We start from the raw sequence: 23,906 nt of genomic DNA on the forward strand, positions 1-23,906 counted from the left end.
ATTGAGTTATGTGTGATGTATTTGTTGACTTTTTGTGCTGGTTGAAGTTAATATTCTGCGCCATGACTAGGGAAGGTTGTTTGGATTGGGACATATAAATAATTGCTGCGCAAGGGACTTTTAAAAAGTACGCTCCATGGTCACTGGCCGGGGTTACAGCTGTTGACCCCAATGTGGCCTTATAAAGGCACCAAATTGCCAGATATTTACATTTTATATGCAAACCCAGCCATTTTGCTTGTTGAACTCATCCAGTCAGTCTCGCGGGCCAAATTGAAGATGCCGGAAGATTGTCTGGACACCATAAACATTTCATTTTCAATAGAACATTTCTACTAAAATTGAAAAAGCTTCACATGCTTCTTCTGCCCAAAGATTCTCCAACTTTTAGGGATTTGAAAAAATGTTTGATCAATATTTTTTCGGTGCCAAAAATGAATATGAAGGCAATTAAATTGATAAAATATGCATTATTTAAATGTGTTTTAAATAATTGTTTGTTAGAATCTTAGTTGTGAAATAAATATTTAAAAGTCGGCTAAATAAATTAAATGGTTAAAATGGAATTGAATTTCATTTAACTATTCAATAACCAACTTATATATTTAATTACCTTTGTAATTGTAATTAATCATGATTAAATAACATTTAATTATCTGCTAAATAATTAAATGGTGAAATATAATTTTAGATAATTATATAGATTTTTTTGTGTTGTTCTGTGACAGATTTATATATTTGATATAATTTTCAATTATCCATCCATACATCTTCAACTGCTTGTCCCTTTCGGGGTCGCGGGGGGTGCTGGAGCCTATCTCAGCTGCATTCGGGTGGAAGGCGGGGTACACCCTGGACAATTCGCCACCTCATCGCAGGGCCAACACAGATAGACAGTCAACATTCACGCTCACATTATAATTATAAATAATTAAACACAACCCGTTAATCTACTAATTAGTAAATGGTGGATAGATAGGCTCCAGCATCCCCCGCGACCCCAAAAGGGACAAGCGGTAGAAAATGAATGGATGGATGGATTGTTGGATTATACTTTGAGGTAATTATATCATATTTGTTGTATATATTTACCTTTTAAACATTTGTTTTTAATTATTTCATTACTGATTACTGATTTATATATCTCATGGCCTTTTCAACTGTAATTATGTCATTAAAAAAGTAAATAATTAAATGGTAAAATCTAACTAGATATTAAACTACTTTTTATTATTTAATGACGGATTTATATATATTATGAGCTTTTCAGCTGTAATTATACATAAATAAATATGTTAATTACCTGCTAAACAATTGGATGGTGAAATATAATCTTAGATTGTTATACCAAACGTTGTTTTTTTATTATTCCATGACTGACTTACATATTTTCTTTTTCAATTACATTTATACATCATTAAAATGTAATCACCTGCCAATTCAATTGTGCAATATAACTAGATAATATTGAACCAATTGTTTATGACATTCTAAATCAGAATGAATATAATTTATTTGCTAAATAGTTAAATGGTGTAATATAATTTTAGTTTATCATATTAAAGCTTTGTTTTTTTTAATTATTTTCCATTACATATTTATATATTTTACATTTATTTGATTGTTTCTTTGACTTAAAGGGTGGAATATAATTTTTGGAAATTATATAATTTTTTTTTTTGTATGATTAATCTCTGACTGATTTATATATGACCCATGCCCCTTTAAATTGTAATTATATCGTTAAATACAATGTAAGTATTTGCTAAATCATGAAATAGTGAAACATAACTTCAGATGATATTGAACCCATTTGTTTTTTAATTATTCCATAACTGATTTTTATACTATTTCACGGCATTTTCAACTGTAACTACACAACATTAATTGTAATTGAATTACCTGCTAAATGATTAAATGAGGAAAAACTATTTTAGATAATTATACTCAATTTTTTTTAAATATTATTTCATGACTGAATTATGTATAACAAGACATTTTACTTTATATTTATACGTCATTGAATATAATTTGATTACCTGCTTAATAATATTATTAAACATATTGTTTATTATTATTCCACGGCTGATTTATATATTCAATGACGTGTAGTTGTAATCATACAACATTAAATATAATGGTCTTTGTCAATGTCCTCCAATGTCCACCAGGGGGCGGCAGAGCACCTATTTTTTCAAATGACCAGACAAGGTGCACGTCATTTACAAGACACTTTTTTTAATTCAATAAATAAATTTACATTATAAACAGATGGTGTTTGCTGCACCACATTTTTTTTTACATACAAATACATTTTGATCTTTTAGGCTGTTACTTTGTTCTATTATTTTCCATTTTAAATGCATTTGACACATTTTTCAACACAAGAGCAAGATTAAAAAAAAAAAAAAAGTCAAACATAAAGTGCTTTAAAATGATAAAAAAAAGCAAAACAAAAACATGAGCAACTTTAAAAAATTCTCTTCTTGTTTACTGCTTGAAGATATTCTCTTTTAGGCTGCTCATGCTTTTGCAAAATATCTTTTTTTTTTGTTGAAAAAGAATTCAATTTCACATTCACAAAAACAAAACAACCTGTAAATGCTATTCAACACAACACAACTCACACACAGACACAAACACACACACGATGTACAATCTCACACAATATAGAAATGTTACAGTACAATCTACAAACACCACACTACATTACAATCATTGAGACGATGCTGTTGTTGCCATACTTCACCACAGGGGGGCAGCAGTGAGGCCAGACAAATACTTCAGTGTTAAAATAAACTGCGCACACACATCAAACAGCACACTAAGAAGAGCAATGGAGTACACATGCGCAGTGTTGTACTTCCTCTGATAATGGCCTCTGCTCCAATAGACTCCTTGCCTCCATTGACAGGCCGAGTGTTGTGCGATACAGACGATACCAACGATACACTTTTATACTATTGTCATGTCGTGACACCGTATCATTCACGAACTACAGCTTTTGAGAGTAAACAAAAGGCAAACGGACCGATATAAATATTGACAGTAACGATACCAAGTATAGTATCAGTACACATCGTTACATTGATAGTTTTTACTCTCACAAAATCTTTTGTTTTCAATCTCAGGAAATACTGATACTGCCCCTGCGACCGCTTGGTATTGGATCGATACTCAAATTTGTAGTATCTCCCAAAACCAACGTAAAGTAACAGTAAATTAGAAAGTATATTTGTAATAGTTTTGAGAAAATACACCGAAAATAGGAGCCTTTTGAAATGTTTCTATCATATTAACATAGCAAATATTATACAGTGGAACCTTGATTTCTGAACACCAGTTTGCAAACGTTTGATTCATTCGTTTTGTGTGCCACCAGAAGCCTTCGGGCGCTGCTATAGCTCCCTGTGCAGTACGCTAAACCCGGGGTGCGGACATTTTGTCTACGCTCCATTACTCAACCGCCACTTCTCAGTGCTTCAGCGTGTGTTTCTTTTCTCGCCGTTCACCAAGTTTTGTCTCGTTTTTTAACTCAATATGGGTCCAAAAAAAAAGCCAACAAACTAGCCTGGAAAGAAGGAGGGAATTGCTGTGGACTTGGACTTAGAACACATACGTATATAGAAATACATCTATATTTGCACATGTGTATATATTTACACATACGTGTATATATATATATATATATATATATATATATATATATATGTATATATATATATATATATATATATATATATATATATATATATATATATATATATATATATATATATATATATAATGTATTAACACATACGTATATAGAAATACATCTATATTTACACGTGTGTATATATTTACACATACGTATATATATATACATATATATTTACATGTGTATATATACACATATGTATATATATATATATATATATATATACATAGATATTTACACAAATGTGTATATATACACATGTGTATATATATATATATACTGTATATATATATACACAGTATACATATATATATACACATATGTGTACATATATATATTTACACGTGTATATATTTACACAAATGTGTATATATGTATATACACATTTGTGCATATATATACACATTGTGTACATATATATATATATATATATATATATATATATATATATATGTATATATATATATACATACTGTATATAGGGCCTTCAAATTGTGCATTCTCCTAGTAAAATAGGGACTTGTGTCGAGGCTAGAACTAATTATTCAAGTTCACATTGTTTCTTACAGGAAAATGCTTCACTATACAAGCCTTTCTGTTTACGAACCATGTTCAAGAACCAATTGAGTTTGTAAATAGAGGTTCCACTGTATTGTTACTGCAGGAGGCTGCGATATCGACGTTGTCGGCCATCTTTTAAAAACTATACTCCGCCTGCAGGCGGGACGTGGCATCTGTAAAGCTGCTCGTTGCACAGTACTGCATATAATAAAATCTTGTTGTGAACAGTTACTCGTGAAAAGTAATAGGCGGCGCCTGGCACTCTCTGCGGTTGAGTAACCACCCTCATGTTAAAGAAGCGCCGTAGTCTGTAAACCTTAGAAGTTTTTCTTGTGTCTTCTCCTGTTGTCTACATTCACGTCACAAACAACAACAACACAATGTTCTCTTCCCGCCGTAGAAGGTTTTAGTTCCGGTGGCTCCTGCACCCACAAAACACACAACAGTCAAAATCTGACTGGTCTGCACAGCGACCTGGCTCAGGCTTTGAAAGTGAAAATGAAACCAAAAAGCCTGTCCTGTCACGAGTCCGTGGACAAGATTTGTCTCCAGTGATATCATCCCAGGTGGACTTCCCCCACAAACGGCGTCCTAAAGTGGCGTTAGAGCGACGGTGCAGCACTCGGTCCACAAGAGGATGGCGGCGAGGACCGAGACCAGCGACGCCGCGTCTTTGCCCCGCCTCTCCGACGCGGCGTTACTGGGGAAGGCGTCCTTCTGGAAGATGTGGTAGCGCTTGCTGTTGGAGTGCAGCATCTTCACGTCCTCCAGGGCGTAGTAGGCGGCCATGGTGAAGTTGATGTCCCCGGAGGACAGCAGGTCGAAGACGCAGGACTGGAAGTAGAGGTCCTCCACGGGAAGACGCTCCTTACACTTGGCCTTGGCGCTCTGGTAGGTGAAGCCTCTGGTCCGAGCCGCGCTCTGAGCCCTCACGTTCTTCAAGTGGATGCGCTGGTTGGCGGGACAGCCGTGCAGACACAAGTACAAGTCCTGGTTGTCGTCCTCCTCCACCGAGTTGACCACCTCCTCGGGCATGCGCACGGCGAAAGTCAGGTAGCGGCCCACCTGGCGCACCACTATGGTGGTCCCAATGTAGCGCGCCTGGATCTCCACGTGCTGCCCGGGCGCCTTCTCCACCACGCGCAGGGCATTGGCGCCGTGGCGCTCACCGCCGTTCTTTGAGCCGTCGGCGAACGCCGCCGGGAGTTCGTCCGTCTCGGCGTGGTACATCTTCTGGTCCACGCATTCCTGGAAGTTCTTGAATATGATTGTCAGCTGCGACAGAGGAAGAAAAAAAAACACGATTAGGCAATATCAGAACCAAAAGCAGACCTCGGAAGGAGCGCCAACCATGTCTGTCCAGGCTACTAAGTACAAAATGGCTGAGTTGTACAATTGTCACACAAAACCTCACGTCTCAAGTAGCCAAATAATTAATTGGTTTCCATACACCATACTCCGTCAGACTACCCCAGGGCAGCTGTGGCTACGAAAGTAGCTTACCACCACCAGGTGTGAATGAATGATGGGTTTTTAACATGTAAAGCGACTTTGGGTACTTAAAAAAGCGCTATATAAATCCCAGGTATTATTATTATTATTATTATTATTATACACCACAATTTAGGATTTCCAACAAAAAACTCCTCGTTTTAGTATAGTCTTGGTTTTTGTACGACTCAATAAGTGGCAAAAAACGTGCAGGTTTTTTATTATTGAATATGACACCAGGGGGCCAAAGAAAGTTGCGAGTTCCAGCCCTTTGATAAAGAAGGTGGGAAACACCATTGAATTCAAGAAAGAAGAAAAGTACGAAGGTGCTACGTTTGCACACCTCAGGTTTTTCAATGTTTTATTTTTTTAATCTAATGAATAAAACCCGCTATGAATAAAAATCGATTATTTATACATTTTAAATAATTATATTGTGTATCATTTCTATATTGTGTATTATTGTTATGTATTATACATATGTTATATTTAATTATTAATGATATGTACAAAATGCTCCTTTGGCTGCTGAGATGCAGTATTGCGTCATTTCTGGTTTTTAAATGTGAGTTTATATATATATATATATATCTATATATATATATATATATATAGATATATATATATATATATATACTGTATATATGCATATATATATAATGTATATAAGTACATAATATATGTATATACATGTGTATATGTATATATATATATATATATATATATATATATGTGTATATACTGTATATATGTACATATATATGTATATATATATATATATACATACGTGTGTATATACTGTATATGTGTGTATATACAAAACCCAAAACCAGTGAAGTTGGCACGTTGTGTAATTCGTGAATAAAAACAGAATACAATGATTTGCAAATCATTTTCAACTTATATTCAATTGAATAGACTGCAAAGATAAGATACTTATTGTTCGAACTGAGAAACTACATTTTATTTTGCAAAAAATCATTAACTTAGAATTTAATGGCAGCAACACATTGCAAAAAAGTTGGCACAGGGGCATTTTTACCACTGTGTTACATGGCCTTTCTTTTTAACAACATTTGGGAACTGACGATACATATTTTTTAAGCTTTTCACAGGAAATTATTTCCCATTCTTGCTTGATGTACAGCTTAAGTTGTTCAACAGTCTGGGGGTCTCAGTTGTGGTATTTTAGGCTTCATAGTGCGGCACACATTTTCAATGGGAGACAGGTCTGGACTACAGGCAGGCCAGTCTAGTACCTGTACTCTTTTACTATGAAGCCACGCTGTTGTAACACGTGGCTTGGCATTGTCTTGCTGAAATAAGCAGGGGCGTCCATGATAACGTTGCTTGGATGGCAACATATGTTGCTCCAAAACCTGTATGTACCTTTCAGCATTAATGGCGCCTTCACAGATGTGTAAGTTACCCATGCCTTGGGCATTAATACACCCCCATACCATCACAGATGCTGGCTTTTCAACTTTGCGCCTAGAACAATCCGGATGGTTCTTTTCCTCGTGGTTTCGGAGGACACGACGTCCACAGTTTCCAAAAACAATTTGAAATGTGGACTCATCAGACCAAAGAACACTTTTACACTTTGCATCAGTCCATCTTAGATGAGCTCGGGCCCAGCGAAGCCGGCGGCGTTTCTGGGTGTTGTTGATAAATGGCTTTCGCTTTGCATAGTAGAGTTTTAAGTTGCACTTACAGATGTAGCGACCAACTGTAGTTACTGACAGTGGTTTTCTGACGTGTTCCTGAGCCCATGTGGTGATATCCTTTACACACTGATGTTGGTTTTTGATGCAATATCATCGCTTACGTGCTGTGATTTCTCCAGATTCTCTGAACCTTTTGATGATATTATGGACGGTAGATGGTGAAATCCCTAAATTCCTTGCAATAGCTCGTTGACAAATGTTCTTAAACTGTTCAACAATTTGCTCGTGCCTTTGTTCACAAAGTGGTGACCCACGCCCCGTTCCTTGTGTGTGAATGACTGAGCGTTTCATGGAAGCTGCTTTTATGCCCAATCATGGCACCCACCTGTTCCTAATTAGCCTGTTCACTTGTGAGATGTTCCAAATAAGTGTTTGTTGAGGATTCCTCAACTTTCTCAGTCTTTTTTGCCACTTGTGTCAGCTTGTTTGAATCATGTTGCAGGCATCAAATTCCAAATGAGCTAATATTTGCAAAAAAGTTTTTCAGTTCGAACGTTAAGTATCTTGTCTTTGCAGTCTATTCAATTGAATATAGGTTGAAAAGGATTTGCAAATCATTGTATTCATTTTTTATTTACGATTTAACAGTTAAAACAGTAGATGTTACTAATATTTGCACTTAGAAAATACTTGTTGTTTGCCTGAGTGTCTGGACAGCATATGTTAAAAAAACACACAAAAAACTTGTTTTGTAGTAATAAATATGACTAGAACATTTTAGCATTATGTTTGTGTTCAATTACAGTAAGTGTGTTTATCTTAAACTTTCCTGCCACACTTAATTTTCCACACTATGGCATTTTACAAAGTTTTTTTTTGCACATATACCGCAATAACATGTGATATTATCGTACAGTGACATTTGATACCGTTAAATCCCTAATATTTACATTATTTATTTTGGAAAAACATTTTTTTTTAAATGGGAATTAGGCTGGAAAGTGCTTGGACTTATTAGGAATGTACAAAGTGTGCCACCTACTCGACTCAAGAGTTGCGTTCCAGCGGTGGCTCGGCATGGGGGCGAGCGAGGGGTGAGGCCAAGGTAAACGCCTTCCAAAGCAAAACAGCCGTCTGAGCCACGGTAAAAATCGGGTCTCAGTGTGCAGACACAAAGACGAGCCATTCATAGCGAAAAACCTGCCAGTGAACCCCAGAACTGTGCTCAGGGGAGTGGACTGATCCATTTATAAACCCACTGCAGTTAATTAAGACAGAGTGGTTAGCATTCTGAACACCAGATAGTGATGATACCAAGACTTGCAGAGGCGTTCATTTGTTATAGAAAATTAAGACAAATGAATGCTATTCCGTCGTAGCCACCATGACAGTTTGTAGCTCAAACGCTCTGCTGAGGCTGATCCTCTCGCAGATTGTTTGCACAGGTGCCTTTGGCTCACTGCCTGGTTTTCTCTTTGTCCACAGGCAAGCTCCTAAAAAAGAAAAATCTCGGAAAATCTCATGGAATTACTTCTGCAGCTGAAAGGAGAACTAAATGCTTAATAGAGCGTCATTAAGAGACTTTGATTGCACAAAATGATTCCTCCTCAGACTGTAAACACAGAAGTGATTAGAAGAATTCTGTTATGATAAGCTGCAAAGTGGACAGTAATTGCTGAGAGAATCTCTCGTGCGGCCATTAAACAGTACAGCGCCAATGGCGACCGACAGAGGGTGGAAGAAGAAAGGCGCTCACTGTTGGCTTCATGCCAAGTCAAAATGGAGCCTGGTGTCAATAATTTTGATGAAGCACTCCTGGTACAATAATAATAGCCTTGGATAATCGACTATTAATCTATTCCAACACCCTAATTAATCATTCATTACACCAATTCTTAATACTAACAATTAACTAATAAAGATTAAAACAATGCTCAGTTTTGAGACGTTTATCATACTTTTTTCAGAGGGGCAAAATATTAGAAAGCACAAAATAAATAATGTTTATTAGTTTGCGTTGGTGTGTGGAACTGTGCTGCATCACACGGAGGCCTGTTTTGAATATTTTTCCTTTCTCCGGTATGTAGCGAAATAAAGTAATCAACATATTTTACATCTAATTACATTATCATATATTTGTAAAGGCAACTATTGTATTTGATTAGATTGTACAGGTGTAATGAGTGACGTTATCGCATTGACACAAGCTAGGGATGTAGCAATAGTGATAATAATAATAATGATAACCGCGGTAAAGCGCCCAACTGTTAGTATTAACGTTTTGAATGTATTAATTGATGACCGAAAGACCGTGACTGATAGCTGTACTTCGATAAACTCACGGACTGACTGGCGCCAGCTTGTTAGCTTAAATGTTAACATGAATACATTAAGAAACGACATACCCCAATTTGAACGTATATAAACACATTTCTGTCTGAGCAACTAAGATATTTAATTGTGTACATTGAACATGCAAGCTGTGTTCTCTTAGAACAGAGTGATCGTTCTATACTCAGAGGTATTTGTACGATGCGTTCAAGGACCGTTGAACAGAGTAGGACGCCACAACGCACGGCAGAAAAAATAAATACTTGATTTAATTTGTTATGCACTTTTCATTTAAATAGATCTTAAAGTGCTACAGTACAAACCACTATTTAAAACAACTATAGTAGAGCAGAAGAAACACAAAACACGCCAAATTGTGAGTTTTCTAACAGTATGTCTTTTTTATTAAGTTATTCAAAAAATAACTTGATCAAAAGATTACAGTGTGTGTAAGTACTTTTTGAGCACATTAACCATGATATGAAAGTTTCATATCATTACACCCTTAACACAAATATAAAATGACTAAGACGATCCTGAAAATGTCTAGTACAAACTCAAAGACAAAATAAATACAATATTTTTTTAAATCAAGTTTTTATTATAATTGAAATAACCCACAAAAAAGTATATTATAATTTTTAGCTGCCTTACAAAATTTACAAACCCCCTTTTCTCCCGAGTTGGCCACTGCACCTCTCCACTCACTAGTTTGTGTGAGTGTCAAGAAGAAAAGCTCGGAGTAGCGAGTACTATGGGATCACCTGCATGTATATAACCCTCATTTTGGGGCGTGGGGGATTCCACTGTATAGAGTGTTTCCCATACAAATAGATTTTAAACCATGTGTACATTAGGGCTGCAGCCATAACGACTATTTTGATAGTCAACGAGTCATTGACTATCTTAATTATTCGACCAAACAGATTATAAGGCATACACCTATTCAGTCGCTCTAATTTAGACATTGGCTTTTAGATTCAGCTTGAGATATTTTTAGGTATGCGCTAAATAACAATGAAGGCAATAAAATGACTAGTGTTCCCTTCCCACTTTGTGGTTTACCTACTATAGTCTCAGTGATTTTAAAGTACCTTTGAGTACCCATTTAAGTTTACATGTTAAAATTAAGCAGGCTTTGGAGTGTATGAGGTCTTTAAGAGAATAGCAAATGTTTATGTGTGCATGAAAACTGTGAAGAGGGCATATAATAGTCACAAAAATCATAAAATAGCCTAAAATAGGGGGTGGTGGTTTGGAACGTAACCTCTGCGATAATCGAGGGAACACTGTACTTTACTCAGAAATATTTGTTAATGAACTGTGCTGCTACAAATTAATAACGTGAAAAATATTAAGCTCTCATCCATTTAAAAGCAAGGACAGGCAAATTCCTACAAAAACTATTTATCAATTTTTATGTAAACAAGAGACGGTCCAAATAGCAGCGATAAAAACAAACGACAAAACATCAAATCTATGGAGCTTCCTCAGAAATATGTTTAGAAACATGCACAAATGTACATAGACTAATTTTTAAAATGATAGTTAAAGCTATTTTTCATACAATTCACTAGTTAGCTTGCTAGCTAACTATCGGATACCACATCCTCCAGATTTAAATTATTCCTTATCACTGCCATAAATAATTTGCGACATATTTGCCAGTTATTCAGTTCAGTTTCACCTTTTTAGGGTGAAATGTTCCAATACTCTCGATATTTTCAGTGTCAGTGTTTCGCTTGCCTGTCACTGATCACACCGACTCGCGCATGTTCGTCCTTAAAAACACATGTTATGACGTAACCGTCATGGATTGTGAACATTCGTCGGTAACAAATTGCGTTATTGATTTTTGTCAACAATGTCGACTAATCAAAGCACCACTAGTGTACACTTCAAGGTCCACAATTAAAATTGATGAGTCCATCTGATGACTTTGTGTTCTCTGACCAGAACCCCAGTGTGGTCAATAATTCCATACGTCAGTTTCAGGAGCCAATCATGCAAATTTAGCAACCCAATGCCACAGATAAATGGCAGTCCAGTGGAAAACACCCATCGTGCCCCGCCAGGTAATTCATGCATGGTGGCGATTATCATTAACAACTGGTGAATGAGTGATGTTTATGTAGCGTGTAAGTGCACAGACATAGTAAACTAAAAGAAGCTGACCTTGCTTGTTGCAGTCGCTGAAGAGCCTGGCACCACAGGGGTGTTGGTCACCTGCACCGACAGGTATTTGTTGTGAATAAGCGGCCAGGCTCCCTCCACCTTACACGTCTGGAACTCATCCCCGAAGGTCCGCAGGTGAGGGTCGCCAAAGAAGCCACAGTGGGTGAAGTTCGGTGCGGCCGCGTTGCGTAGAAGACTACGCTCGTAGTGACACACCTCGGGCCCGTCTGAGCGCTCCTGGCTGTCGGGCGGCGGGGGCGCAGGGGGCAGCGGGGTGCGGGCGCGGGGTTGCGACGTGGGTCCCTCCTTGGAGCAGTTGTGCTGGCTCATGAGATCCTCTATGCCATGCTGGGCCGAGTGGTACGCCAAGTCGCCTCTGCACGTACGAGCGGTGCGTCGCACGCAGCTGCTGTACGCACGCAGCGCCGTGCAAAACTCTTCCTCGGGCCCGGTGTTGGCGGTGGAGGCCCAAAATTCCGAGTTGCACTTGAGGATCTTGCACTGCAGGCTCACTGTGATGGAAGAACAAGGTGAAAACAGTGATTTATCTAAATATGTGCCATTGATAAGAACAAGAATACACACAGAGAGTTATAGTTATACAGTAGTTAACTTGGCACACTCATTACGTTTACATTTAAAGGGGAACTACACTTTTTCGGTGGGAATTTTGCCTATCACTCACAATCGTTATGTAAGACAAGAACACATACGTTTTCCTTTTTTATGCACTCTAACTTGTAAATAAACGCAAACATAAGTCAGCTAACAAGAGGTAATGGCAGTTGCTCTATTCCGCCCGTAAAGGGCTTTAAAAAACTTCGGAAACCTCCGTCCACATTGTGTATAGTACCGTATTTTTCTGATTATAAGGCGCACTTAAAAATCCTTTCATTTCTCAAAAATCGTCAGTACGCCTCATAACCCGGTGCGCCTAATGTACGGAATAATTCTGGTTGTGCTTACCGACCTGGAAGCAATTTTATTTGGTACATGGTGTAATGATAAGTGTGACCAGTAGATAGCAGTCACATATAAGAGATACATGGAGATTGCAATATGACGCCAGTAAATAACACCAAAACTTTAAATGTTCCATTGAAAATAAAGAACATTACACACAGCACTTTGAAGCCGCACCACTTGATGGATTGTCAGCCCATTACGGCTACCGTACTCAGAGATACAAGTATTACTATGATGTGTGTGTATAAGGACTGCAAAATGGCACCCATTAGCAGACATATTATCTCGCGTTTTGTTTCACAATATTATGCAAAAGCAACTTTTCTTACCTTCTGGTACCTGCTGATGTGTATTTGAGATCTGCATAAGTCCTGAAAATTTGCGCACGTCCGCCACTGTAGTCTGTGACGATGCCTTAGTCGATAAGCTTCTTTTTCACTATCGTCTTGTTATGGGACATTCACCCTCCACTGTTTCCATTTCTAATATAAAGTAGCGTAAAGTTCTAACTTATATCTCGCTATGGAAGCGCTAAAAACTACCAGTGTAGTGAATTTACATAATTCACCCACGGAACTTTAGTTACTAGAGAGTTCCGGTCGGACAGTTTTTCACGGGACACATTTCAGCCGTTGTTGTTGCACGAGTGATCCACGGATGAGAAGATGCTGCTCCGTTGTTGATTTAAGTAAAGTCTGAATGTCATTAAAACAGTTAGCTCCATCTTTGACACTTCTTCCACCCCCGTCCTTGCACGCTACACGAGTACAACAAAGATGACGGGGAGAAGACGCTGTCGAAGGTGAGCCACGTAAATAAGACCGTCCACAAAACGGCGCATCCTGAAGCGACTGTCAAAAAGCGACTTGAAGATGGTCTGTAAAACATAATCTATGCAACATTTTGACCAAAGAACCACCATTATCAATCAATCAATCAATGTTTATTTATATAGCCCTAAATCACAAGTGTCTCAAAGGGCTGTACAAGCCACAACGACATCCTCGGTACAGAGCCCACATACGGGCAAGGAAAAACTCACCCCAGTGGGACGTCGGTGAATGACTATGAGAAACCTTGGAGAGGACCGCATATGTGGGTAACCCCCCCGGCCCCCTCTAGGGGAGACCAAAAGCAATGGATGTCGAGTGTTATGTTATGTAGACCACAAGGAAATGTTTTAAATTTAGAAAAAAATCATAATATGACCTCTTTATTGCGCTTTATAATCCGGTGCGACTTTTGTATGAAAAAAGACCTGAATAGACCCGCTCATCGGCAGTGCGCCTTTTAATCCGGTGCGCCCTGTGGTCCAGAAAATACGGTACATGCTGTAAGTTAATATGTAATATAGTAACAGACACATTCATAACAACATGTAATATTTACGTATTTTGCTCATTTTAAGCATACGGCGAAGTATTATTTTAAAAACGCATCACAACTTTTTCCTTCAACAAAACAAACACTAAGCATCATGTCGCGGTATTGCTGAGTGCTGGACAATAAATACAAATTATGGACATAAAAAAACAACAACTTACAATATCTGCTCTCACTGACATACGGACTGATTGGATGTTCATATCTTCCCGTTTAGATGAAGAATTAATAATAATCCTCACTAAGGGTTGAAAAACAATTTCCATAAACGAGTGTCTTTTCGTGTTTTCCTCGCCATCTCCAGGTATAAGTTGGATGTCAAAGTTGACCAACTTTTCGGTGTATGGCCACACCCTTTCACTATCCAGTTGAGAGGAATGATTTAGAGACTAGAAATAACTTTTACCAGCTTAGAGGCGATGCAGCAGCAGCAGCTCACTGGCTAAATATGTCAATATATATAATAATAATGGCATAAGCTAAATAGCTCTCTGTGATCACGGCGCCGCTGAAAATTGTTTGTCTGCGTTAGTGCTTATAATAACAATATCACTAATACTTGGTTAATAATTTGGTCAAGAGATGGAGTAGTTAGTGGATGTTTTTAGAGGTCTTTTTGGGAGGAAACATTTATTAATATTAGCTGCATTGTTAGCCACCTCGTACTTGCCATATATTACAAGTTAGAATACTTAAAAAAAAAAAAAACAGTGTTCTTGTCTTACTTAGGGATTGTGAATGATAGGCAAAAGTGCAGTTCCCCCTTAAAAATGTTTTTACAATGGAATGACAGTTAACGGTGAAATGTTAAACAGGTAAAGGTTCAAGATCGTGATAGTTTGACCCTGGAACAGATAATTTCTATTATTTCCAGTAAGAAACTTTATTTGCCTTTCAACACCTAGTTAAATCAATAAAGTAAAAACAAACTTGGCGCCATTTGGGGATCTAATCTATACGTTTAGCTCAAATAAACACTAATCGACTGTACTTTGTCGCCTCTCACTGTTAAAGCCACATCCGGCCAACTCTTGACATGAAATGCTCTTCAAACACACGGCCTGTTGCGACACCATGTTTGACTAGTGATGCTTTTTTATTTGAAAGGCCTGTAAGTGGTTTCACTCACAGGGTGTGGAGAAAGGGTGCATAACAACAATATTACTAACAGCAGTAAAAAAAATTTTTTTAATTTTTATACACTATTCCCTGACTATAAGACACAACATTGTCTCTGCACCTGTCCCTTTCAACACATGGCAATAATAACACAATCTCAGTCGGACTATCGGCACGTTATCACCTTGTTGTTGGACGCTAAGTGATTTAAGAGGGGGACTGATAAGGGTTTCGGCAAACATTCCCAGTAAGTAGAAAGAAGGGGCTGTCATTGTTTTGCTATGTTGAAGCCTACATGCATCCAGGAGCACTATTATTAAAATATGTAATGTTTTATAGGGCAAGGCTGCGCTCCCCCAAGTATCAAATTCCCTCAGCACACATTTTTCAAATTAGTTTTAGAGACAGCAATAAAAAAGAAAAGCTCAACATTCAGCAGTCTTCTTTTCAGGGGGGAAAAAAGCATTAACTTTCCATGAGCTACTGTTAAAAACCCCATGCAAGCACGCCCCCATCCCCCTAACAAAACAAAGCTGCAAAAACATCTTATGGTGGTCTTTTAGGTTATTAAATCTTACAAAAAAAGAATAATATAAGACTAAAACAATTACATTACAGAGAATTCTCACTTTTAAAGCAGCACTTCGCCTCCAATCTGTAATCATTAAGCGCTACTAATTGCTACGGAAATGCATAAATAGTTAGCATTAGCCGTGTTTTACGACACTTTAGTTGATTTGCAACACTTTTGGTGGCGGCAACTATCGCCTGTTCAAAACGCCTTTTGTAAAAACTAATGTGTGTTTTGAGTTGAAAGTTTGAATTAATGTATTTCCCCTAATTACGAGTATTAAACGTCTTACCTGAAGGAAAGAGTGAGAGAAAGACGGCGAGGACTCTGCACACGTCAAGCGCCGAGGGTCTGCCTCTTTCCCCCATAACCATCCATCCAGCTCGGGGTCGCCCTTCACTCCTCTGCCTGGTTAGGGAACCACAGAGCGGGGAAGTGTTAGAGCCGAAGAGTCCGCGGTGAGAAAACACAGCAAAGTAGTCCAGTAAACATCTCTCATCACTGCTGCGGGTAAGTGTTTAACTTTCTATAAAGTCAGCCACGCACACTGGCGAAAGCGAGCAGGTAATTTATTTCCTTGACGGGCGGAGGGAGTGTGGAGAAGCCGCGAGTGTGTGTGTGCAAGCCGGGGGTGGGAGAAGAGGAGACACGCCGAGCCAATCACTGCAGCCTGCATAGACCCCCCCACCCTCCTCCATAAAGACCCTCCACACGGTTCAAATTACATCTCAATGCGCAGACTTGTTCCACGACGACCCACCGAGGCTTTAGTGAGCTGTTACCCTTTGCTTAAAAAAAACAACCCAAAACATTAAAGATGACAACGTTTTCACTTTCAGCCTTAATGCAGCAGAACTGTACATGTGAACATGCCTTTAGTAAGACTATTTTTTAGGCAAAACTTTAAAACATCCATCCATTTCCTACCGCTTGTCCCTTTTGGGGTCGCGGGGGGGGGGGGGGGGGGGTGCTGGAGCCTATCTCAGCTGCATTCGGGCGGAAGGTGGGGTGGGGTAAGTCGCCACCTCATCGCAGGGCCAACACAGATAGACAGACAACATTCACACTCAGATTCACACACTAGGGCAGTGGTTCTTAACCTGGGTTCGATCGAACCCTAGGGGTTCGGTGAGTCGGCCTTGGGGGGTTCGGCGGAGGTCAAGACACACCCGACTCATCGTGTAAATAAAAACTTCTCCCTATCGGCGAATTATGGATACCCTCAGTCTTTGCGAGCAATCCTTTTCGAAGGTGCTGGACATAAAACGAAGAAAAGGAACAGACCTTGCTGGGAAAATGACATGAGAGTGGCACTTGCCAAGGTGAAGCCACGCATATCTAAACTGGTCTATCAAAGGCAACAGCAGAAGTCACACTGATTTGCAGGTGTGTAACCTTCTACCATCCTAGTCACGTCCGTTGTGTCCTTGGGCAAGACACTTCACCCTTGCTCCTGATGGCTGCTGGTTAGCGCCTTGCATGGCAGCTCCCGCCATTAGTGTGTGAATGTGTGTGTGAATGGGTGAATGTGGAAATACTGTCAAAGCGCTTTGAGTACCTTGAAGGTAGAAAAGCGCTATACAAGTATAACCCATTTATCATTTATCATTTAATTTGTTCTGAGTTCATGCTCTGTCTTGGTTTTGTTCTTTGAACAAGGTGATGTTCATGCACGGTTCATTTTCTGCACCAGTAAAAAAAACATATAAATTTGTATTGGATTTCAAAGAGGAAAAATGTATTTTTTATTTTTCACTGAAGAAGGGTTCGGTGAATGCGCATATGAACCTGGTGGGGTTCGGTACCTCCAACAAGGTTAAGAACCACTGCGCTAGGGCCATTTTATTGTTGCCAAACAACCTATCCCCAGGTGCATGTCTTTGGAGGTGGGAGGAAGCCGGAGTACCTGGAGGGAACCCACGCAGTCACAGGGAGAACATGCAAACTCCACACAGAAAGATCCCGAGCCCAGGATTGAACTCAGGACTACTCAGGACCTTCGTATTGTAAGACAATAGTATCTTATTCAACATGATAATGTGAAGTAATTGTTAAAAATGGCAAACATCGGCATCTAGAGCAGGGGTGTCAAACTCATTTTAGATCGGGGGCCACATGGAGAAAAATCTACTCCCAAGTGGGCCGGACTGGTAAAATCACGGCACGATAACTTGTGATAATGTTCATCAGTCAACTCATTGGTGTTAATTTTCTATTACGATAAAAACATTTTTTAAAATCAAATTACAGGATGTTATTGATGTAGTTTGCTAATTTTTCTCAACTGGTGCATGTATTAAAGATTTGCCTCAAAATATTACATACTTGCCTACGCATTTAATTATTATTTGGACTGTCAAAGTTAACTCAATAATAACGCGTCAACTATAAATTCCTTTAACGTCGCTAATTTTATTTGCATGTACAAATGTTATGATGTTCAGTTACTCTTGTGCCACTAGCTTGAAATGGTGAGCAAAAATGCACAAAGAAAAGGGGACATCATAGAAAATTCTATAATAATAGTGCTACGCGTCACATCCGGTCCAACACATGACAAAATGAAAAAGTCCTACATTACGATCATGCATTGTCAAATATGTTTTGTAATGTAATCTGTGATATTTCTGCCCGAATAAATGTTTTCTGGCAGGTGGAAATCAAGTATATATTCTTTTATAACCTGTTGTGATTGATAGTCCTCAAATACAGAATGTTTAGCAGGCTGAATGTAACGTTTTATTAATAGAGAGGATAAAACATTGTCATGCAGAGATATGAATAACATTAACTTGTTCAACATGTAGTGTGTGAATATCAGAAGCATTTACTCACATAGAAATATCACAAATGACATTACAAAACATCTTTGGCAATCAAACCGTGATTGTAGCAATCCACACTTTGTGTTATTAATGTGTGAAGCTGGTATCTAACCATGGAAATGTAGACCTTCCTCTGAATGCAAGTGCTCCTACAGCAGGAATACAAATTCCTACAAAATACAAAAAAGACGCCAATATTTTTTTTCTTTATATTGTCATTAAAAGCATATTTATTATTAAAAGCGTACTTATTGTGTCGAGCTGTTTAAAAAAAAAAAAAAAATACAAATACAAATAAAAAAAGCATCACATTTTTAAAAAACATTTAAAGCAAACTAATTGTCCAGTCTTGGTGATAAAAACTTGAAAATGATCTGTTTAAGGTAGTTATTAATGACGAAAAATTATATTTATCTGTGATTAATCGCAATTAATTTTGAATAACTGAACAAACTGCGATTAATCACGATTGAGTATTTTAATCGTTTGACAGCCCTAATTATTATATATAGTTTTTCAGGTACACTGTAAAAAACAACAACAAGATTTTACGGTAAAAACTGTCAGCTCAGTCGCCAGAATTTTACCGTAAAATTTAGTGGGTTTTTTTTACAGCATATTACTGTTAATGAAAAAACAGTAGCCAGTTTAAAAAATTTAAATAGGTGTCTGAGCTGCCAATTTTTTACTGTAAAATCTATTGTTATTTTTACAATGTATAATTTGATGGATAACCTGCTTTGAAATCAACACATCGACAAAAATGATTGGAATTTATGATAATATAATATAATGTGTTGCATTATTGTTTTTATTCTGTTAAAATGGAAAGAATATTGCATTTGGCAAGAAAAGATAAAATACTTAATTGACGCGTATTTCCTGGCTTTCACGGGCCAGATCTGGCCTTAAGTTTGATACATGTTATCAAGAGAAATGAAAATGAAAAGAAAAAGCAATAGGGGTTGATTTGACAAACATCAGATTTTTCATTTGAAAAAATCCCAATTTTTTTCGATTTATTTTACTTTTTTGCATAGATGTATTGTGTATTAAGCAAGTATACCATGTTTTTGACTTGGTGGATTATTTTGTATTATTATTTTGTATTAATTTAAAAACATAAATAAATCAATCCCAATGCAATTTTAAGATAATTGAAAGTTTCTTTAAAACAGAATGCGACTCGGGATGTAATAATAGAACAATTTCATTATCACGGTTATCATTATTACAGCGGTATTGTGGAATGTGCTATAAAAGTATGCACACTAATATCTTTTAAACAATTGAAATAAATAGACACACAATATATTTTCTTGGCAGAGGAAACATTAAACATTATTCTGGCCAGGAGCTATATTGTTTTTATTTGTGAGTTTAAATATGTTTATCTCCTTCCATTTTATCTTGTAAACATTTTCGAATAGTAAAAAAAAAAAGCAAATTGGGTGATCACTGTGCTTTATTTCCTGTTTATGTGACATCACACGAGTTCACTTCCTATTGAAGACACCTGAGACTGTTTTATTTCGACAATGTCGAGTACAGATCGATCACTTTGTGACAGCACAGCCTTTATGTTCAACGTGAATATCTTAGTTGTTTTTACAAGTTTAGATTGTGGTATGGCAGACGTTAATGTATCTTGTTTTCATGTAAGCATTTAAACTAGCTAGGAAGCTAACGCTAGTCGGTCCATAATTTTATCAATGAGTGGTTATCAATCCCATTTTTTTTTGATAATTTTAATTTTATATGGTAATACTATCCGTTGGCAGTTTTTCTGTGATTATCAATATTACCGTTTATCATTACATCCCTAAACACGACGATGGGGAGTCCAATAATGATACAAAAAACAAAAACCGAGTTGTTTTTATTAAATAGAAGCACTTAGCTGCAAATACTAATCGATTAAATCAATGAATTTAATTAGAAAAAAACTTTGTTTTATATTCTGTTGCTTGGATTAATAGTTTAATGCAGGGGTATCAAACTCGTTTTCAATGAGAGCCACAATGCAATTATGGTGGCTCTTGGAGGGCTGCTTGTAACAGTGAGTATACTGTATATGAATGTAAATGTATAAATACCTCATATTTATTATATTTATGGTATCATCGGTCCGATATCGGCAAAAAAAGTATCAGATGAAATACATGCAGACATAAGCACTGATATAAGCGGCACATTTAATGATGCAAAATTGCACATGAGCTTAATTTAAGGAATATTCTCACCTGTAGGTGTCGCCAACATTTTTTTTTAAATGGCATAAATTTGTCATATGGTTAATAATAAATTAGTGTTTTTCATACCTACAATTATTCTCTGACTCATTTCTCTTGATCAAAGCTTTTCGACCATTTCACACACAAAAAAAAGTACTTTGATTTGTGTTGAAATTATATCAGATTAATATTGGTATCCTCGAATACTCAAGGCTCCACTATCAGTATTGAAGTGAAGTTGTACCAGGATACTCTTAGTTTAGTTTTTTTTTTTAATTAATTAATACATTTTTTAAATAAAACTGTTTGGAAATACTTTGTTGCATGATCAAATAATAATAAAGTTTAGAAGATATGCAATTGGATGGAAATCTTTTTTTTGTTGTAAACATTTAAATTATTGAATTATTTCCAGGCTTTCAGGACCAAGTAAAATAATGTGGGGGGTCAAATCTGGCACCTGGGCTTTGAGTTTGACACCTGCGGGTTTAATGAGTTTAACAAATAAAAATGTATCAAATCCGGACTTCATGGAGTGCCCGGAACTTAAAATGTGTGGGCATAGTTTCCGCATGGCCACTATAATAGACCGCACATGAGCGCAATGTTGTGGCTGCCATGATCTCTGGGGCGGCAAACAGCGGCAAGTGGAAAAGAAAAAGTGAAATTTCAATGATGATATGTATTTATTAAGAAAAAATTATTAATTTTATGGCAAATCGTTTATTTCAAAAAAAATTCTTGAAACACATGTTTTATACAATTACGCAATTAACCAAACAAACTAATCAAAATAGTACTTGATTACTAAAATAATCGATAGCTGCAGCCCTATCGTAGCTCTGAACTTGGTGTGTGCAGATGAAAAAAAATCCTCAATTTGGAACAATTTAAGCATAGACATTTTTGGCAGAATCGTGCAGCCTTAGCTTTTGATGTATTTTTTCAATATAACACAAATATATAGTTCAAGTGCACTGATTAGCAACAAACAGGGAACAAAAAAATACTTAGTTTTTACATCAAATACTTATGGTAAACTATTTAAGTATTTACATAAAACTTTGCTTTAGTAGTAAAGAAAATATATTAATTACGGTATTATTATTTTCTTTGTATGTTTTTTGACAAAATACACACTTCACTGCACTGGTGTTAAAACAAAAATGAAATACCAATATTTTGGCATTGTTTTAATCATGACCATAGAAGAATACTGCAAGTAAAGACAAGCAGCATCACCAAAACTAATACCCTTAATGTGTTAAAAAACGGGCCGATAGACAAATAGTTGGATACAACTTTGGATTGTCAGTGAAGAAAATGTGCAGAATAATCAAAACCAATCTTCTCAATGCTCTTCATTGCTTCTTGTACGATATTATTATATTATTAGATAATACAACATTGGAGTGGTATTAAAAACAGACCAAACCAGTAGGACTACTCTTAATATTTGAATATTTATAGATTACAGATGGGTATATAGACAATCTGTCAGCCCTACATAATAGTAATCATATGTTGTACAATTGGGTATATAATGGGTAGATAAATCACAGTAATCAATTATTTAGCTATAATTCAAACGTAAGGACTTTAGTTACTCGTCTGACTAAATGTTACCACATTAGAGGACACGTTCAAGTAAAACCTGTCAATTATGCGTGTGTGTGTGTTGTAAAAAGTAAAAACTGTCAATTATGTGTTGTAAATGGACTCACCAGGACACATTCCTATAGTGCAATAGTCAAAGCATCCCTAACAAGACATATGAAGGACATGGATGGGAGTCCTCAAAAGGAATTGGAACAAAATTTAATGTGTGGTTTAAAGGGAATTTGATACATTATGTGCACCGACACTCAAGATTCAGCCACTTTTAATGTAAGTTGTACAAACGTCATGTCAGTTGTTAAACACAAAGCGAGGAATGCTTTTTGTAACGTCTGTCCCGCTCATGTATGATGGATTTGAGAGGGTCGACAATGAGGTCGGATCAGTGCCGTATACAGTATATACACACGTTTGCAACAAGGGTGGGCGCCTTAGCACAGTGATTTCCAGCAATTATTTTGACACTTTGTTTGTGGCTTTTAGCTGCAACACTGTGGACCAAGTATGGAGATGCAGGAACAATTGACGGTGCATTGTTTGAAATTGTCAAAATAAGTAGAAAAACATACATTTAAATGAATTATACCAGTAAATGCCACAAACACAAATGTAGACAGCTCAAACAAGTCTAGTTTGAGGATAGCAAACACGACTTCAAGTTTACAGTTGTTACATTTATCTGTGGTATAGCCCCTATAACCGCACATCGATTTGCTGTTTTATATGACTGAGTGATTGGCAGACAACTACCCAAAGGCCTGTATGTTCACAAATGTCAAGACATACAGGTACAGTACGTAACGAGCTAAAATGACAGTTATTGCTTCTAAGACCGACACCAGTTTGACATATGTGCACGTTTCATAGACAAACTGACTGCACTCGTTGTAAATGCGCATTTATGTTGTGTCGATCAGTAAAAACAACAAAACCTGCACTAATCTGGTCACAATCTGCAATTGCACCTTTCAAGCCAAACTGATTTATAGACACCTTACCTGCAGTTATCGCTTTCTTCTAATATATGTGCATTAACCTGCATTGCCCTGCTGTGCCGGCAGTGTCAGTCAGACCAATAATCCAACCCCCTTAGTTCCAACAGATGGCGCTTGTAAAATAAAGTCAAACCATGACACAAAAACGCACATGGCGGCAAAGGACAGCCAAACCTGTCATTAGATTTCAGCCTTATGGACAGCTCGGTTATTGCTAATTGCAGCTGTCATACTGTTAAGCCCACAAGCAGGAGTGGTGTGTGTGTGTGTG

At 37.3% G+C, this 23,906-nt stretch overlaps 1 protein-coding gene across 4 annotated transcripts in view; it reads right to left on the reverse strand.

Moving 5' to 3' along the window:
* Positions 1–4,178: 4,178 nt before the first annotated feature.
* The window catches only part of rgma (repulsive guidance molecule BMP co-receptor a), a 208,354-nt gene continuing 188,626 nt past the window's right edge, over positions 4,179–23,906 (reverse strand). For 2 of the 4 annotated variants that reach the window (XM_062042575.1, XM_062042573.1), the window contains 3 exons: positions 16,257–16,372; positions 11,926–12,437; positions 4,179–5,536 (listed from right to left, as the gene is read on the reverse strand). In XM_062042575.1, the coding sequence (XP_061898559.1) occupies positions 4,853–5,536; positions 11,926–12,437; positions 16,257–16,338 (1,278 nt within the window). In that variant the 5' untranslated portion in view covers positions 16,339–16,372 and the 3' untranslated portion in view covers positions 4,179–4,852. Of the gene's footprint in view, positions 5,537–11,925; positions 12,438–16,022; positions 16,127–16,256; positions 16,373–23,638; positions 23,687–23,906 lie in introns of those variants that run through there. The other 2 variants (XM_062042574.1, XM_062042576.1) reach the window with 2 other exon arrangements.

This window comes from Entelurus aequoreus, linkage group LG03 (genome assembly GCF_033978785.1).
Source record: "Entelurus aequoreus isolate RoL-2023_Sb linkage group LG03, RoL_Eaeq_v1.1, whole genome shotgun sequence".
Lineage (NCBI taxonomy): Eukaryota > Metazoa > Chordata > Actinopteri > Syngnathiformes > Syngnathidae > Entelurus > Entelurus aequoreus.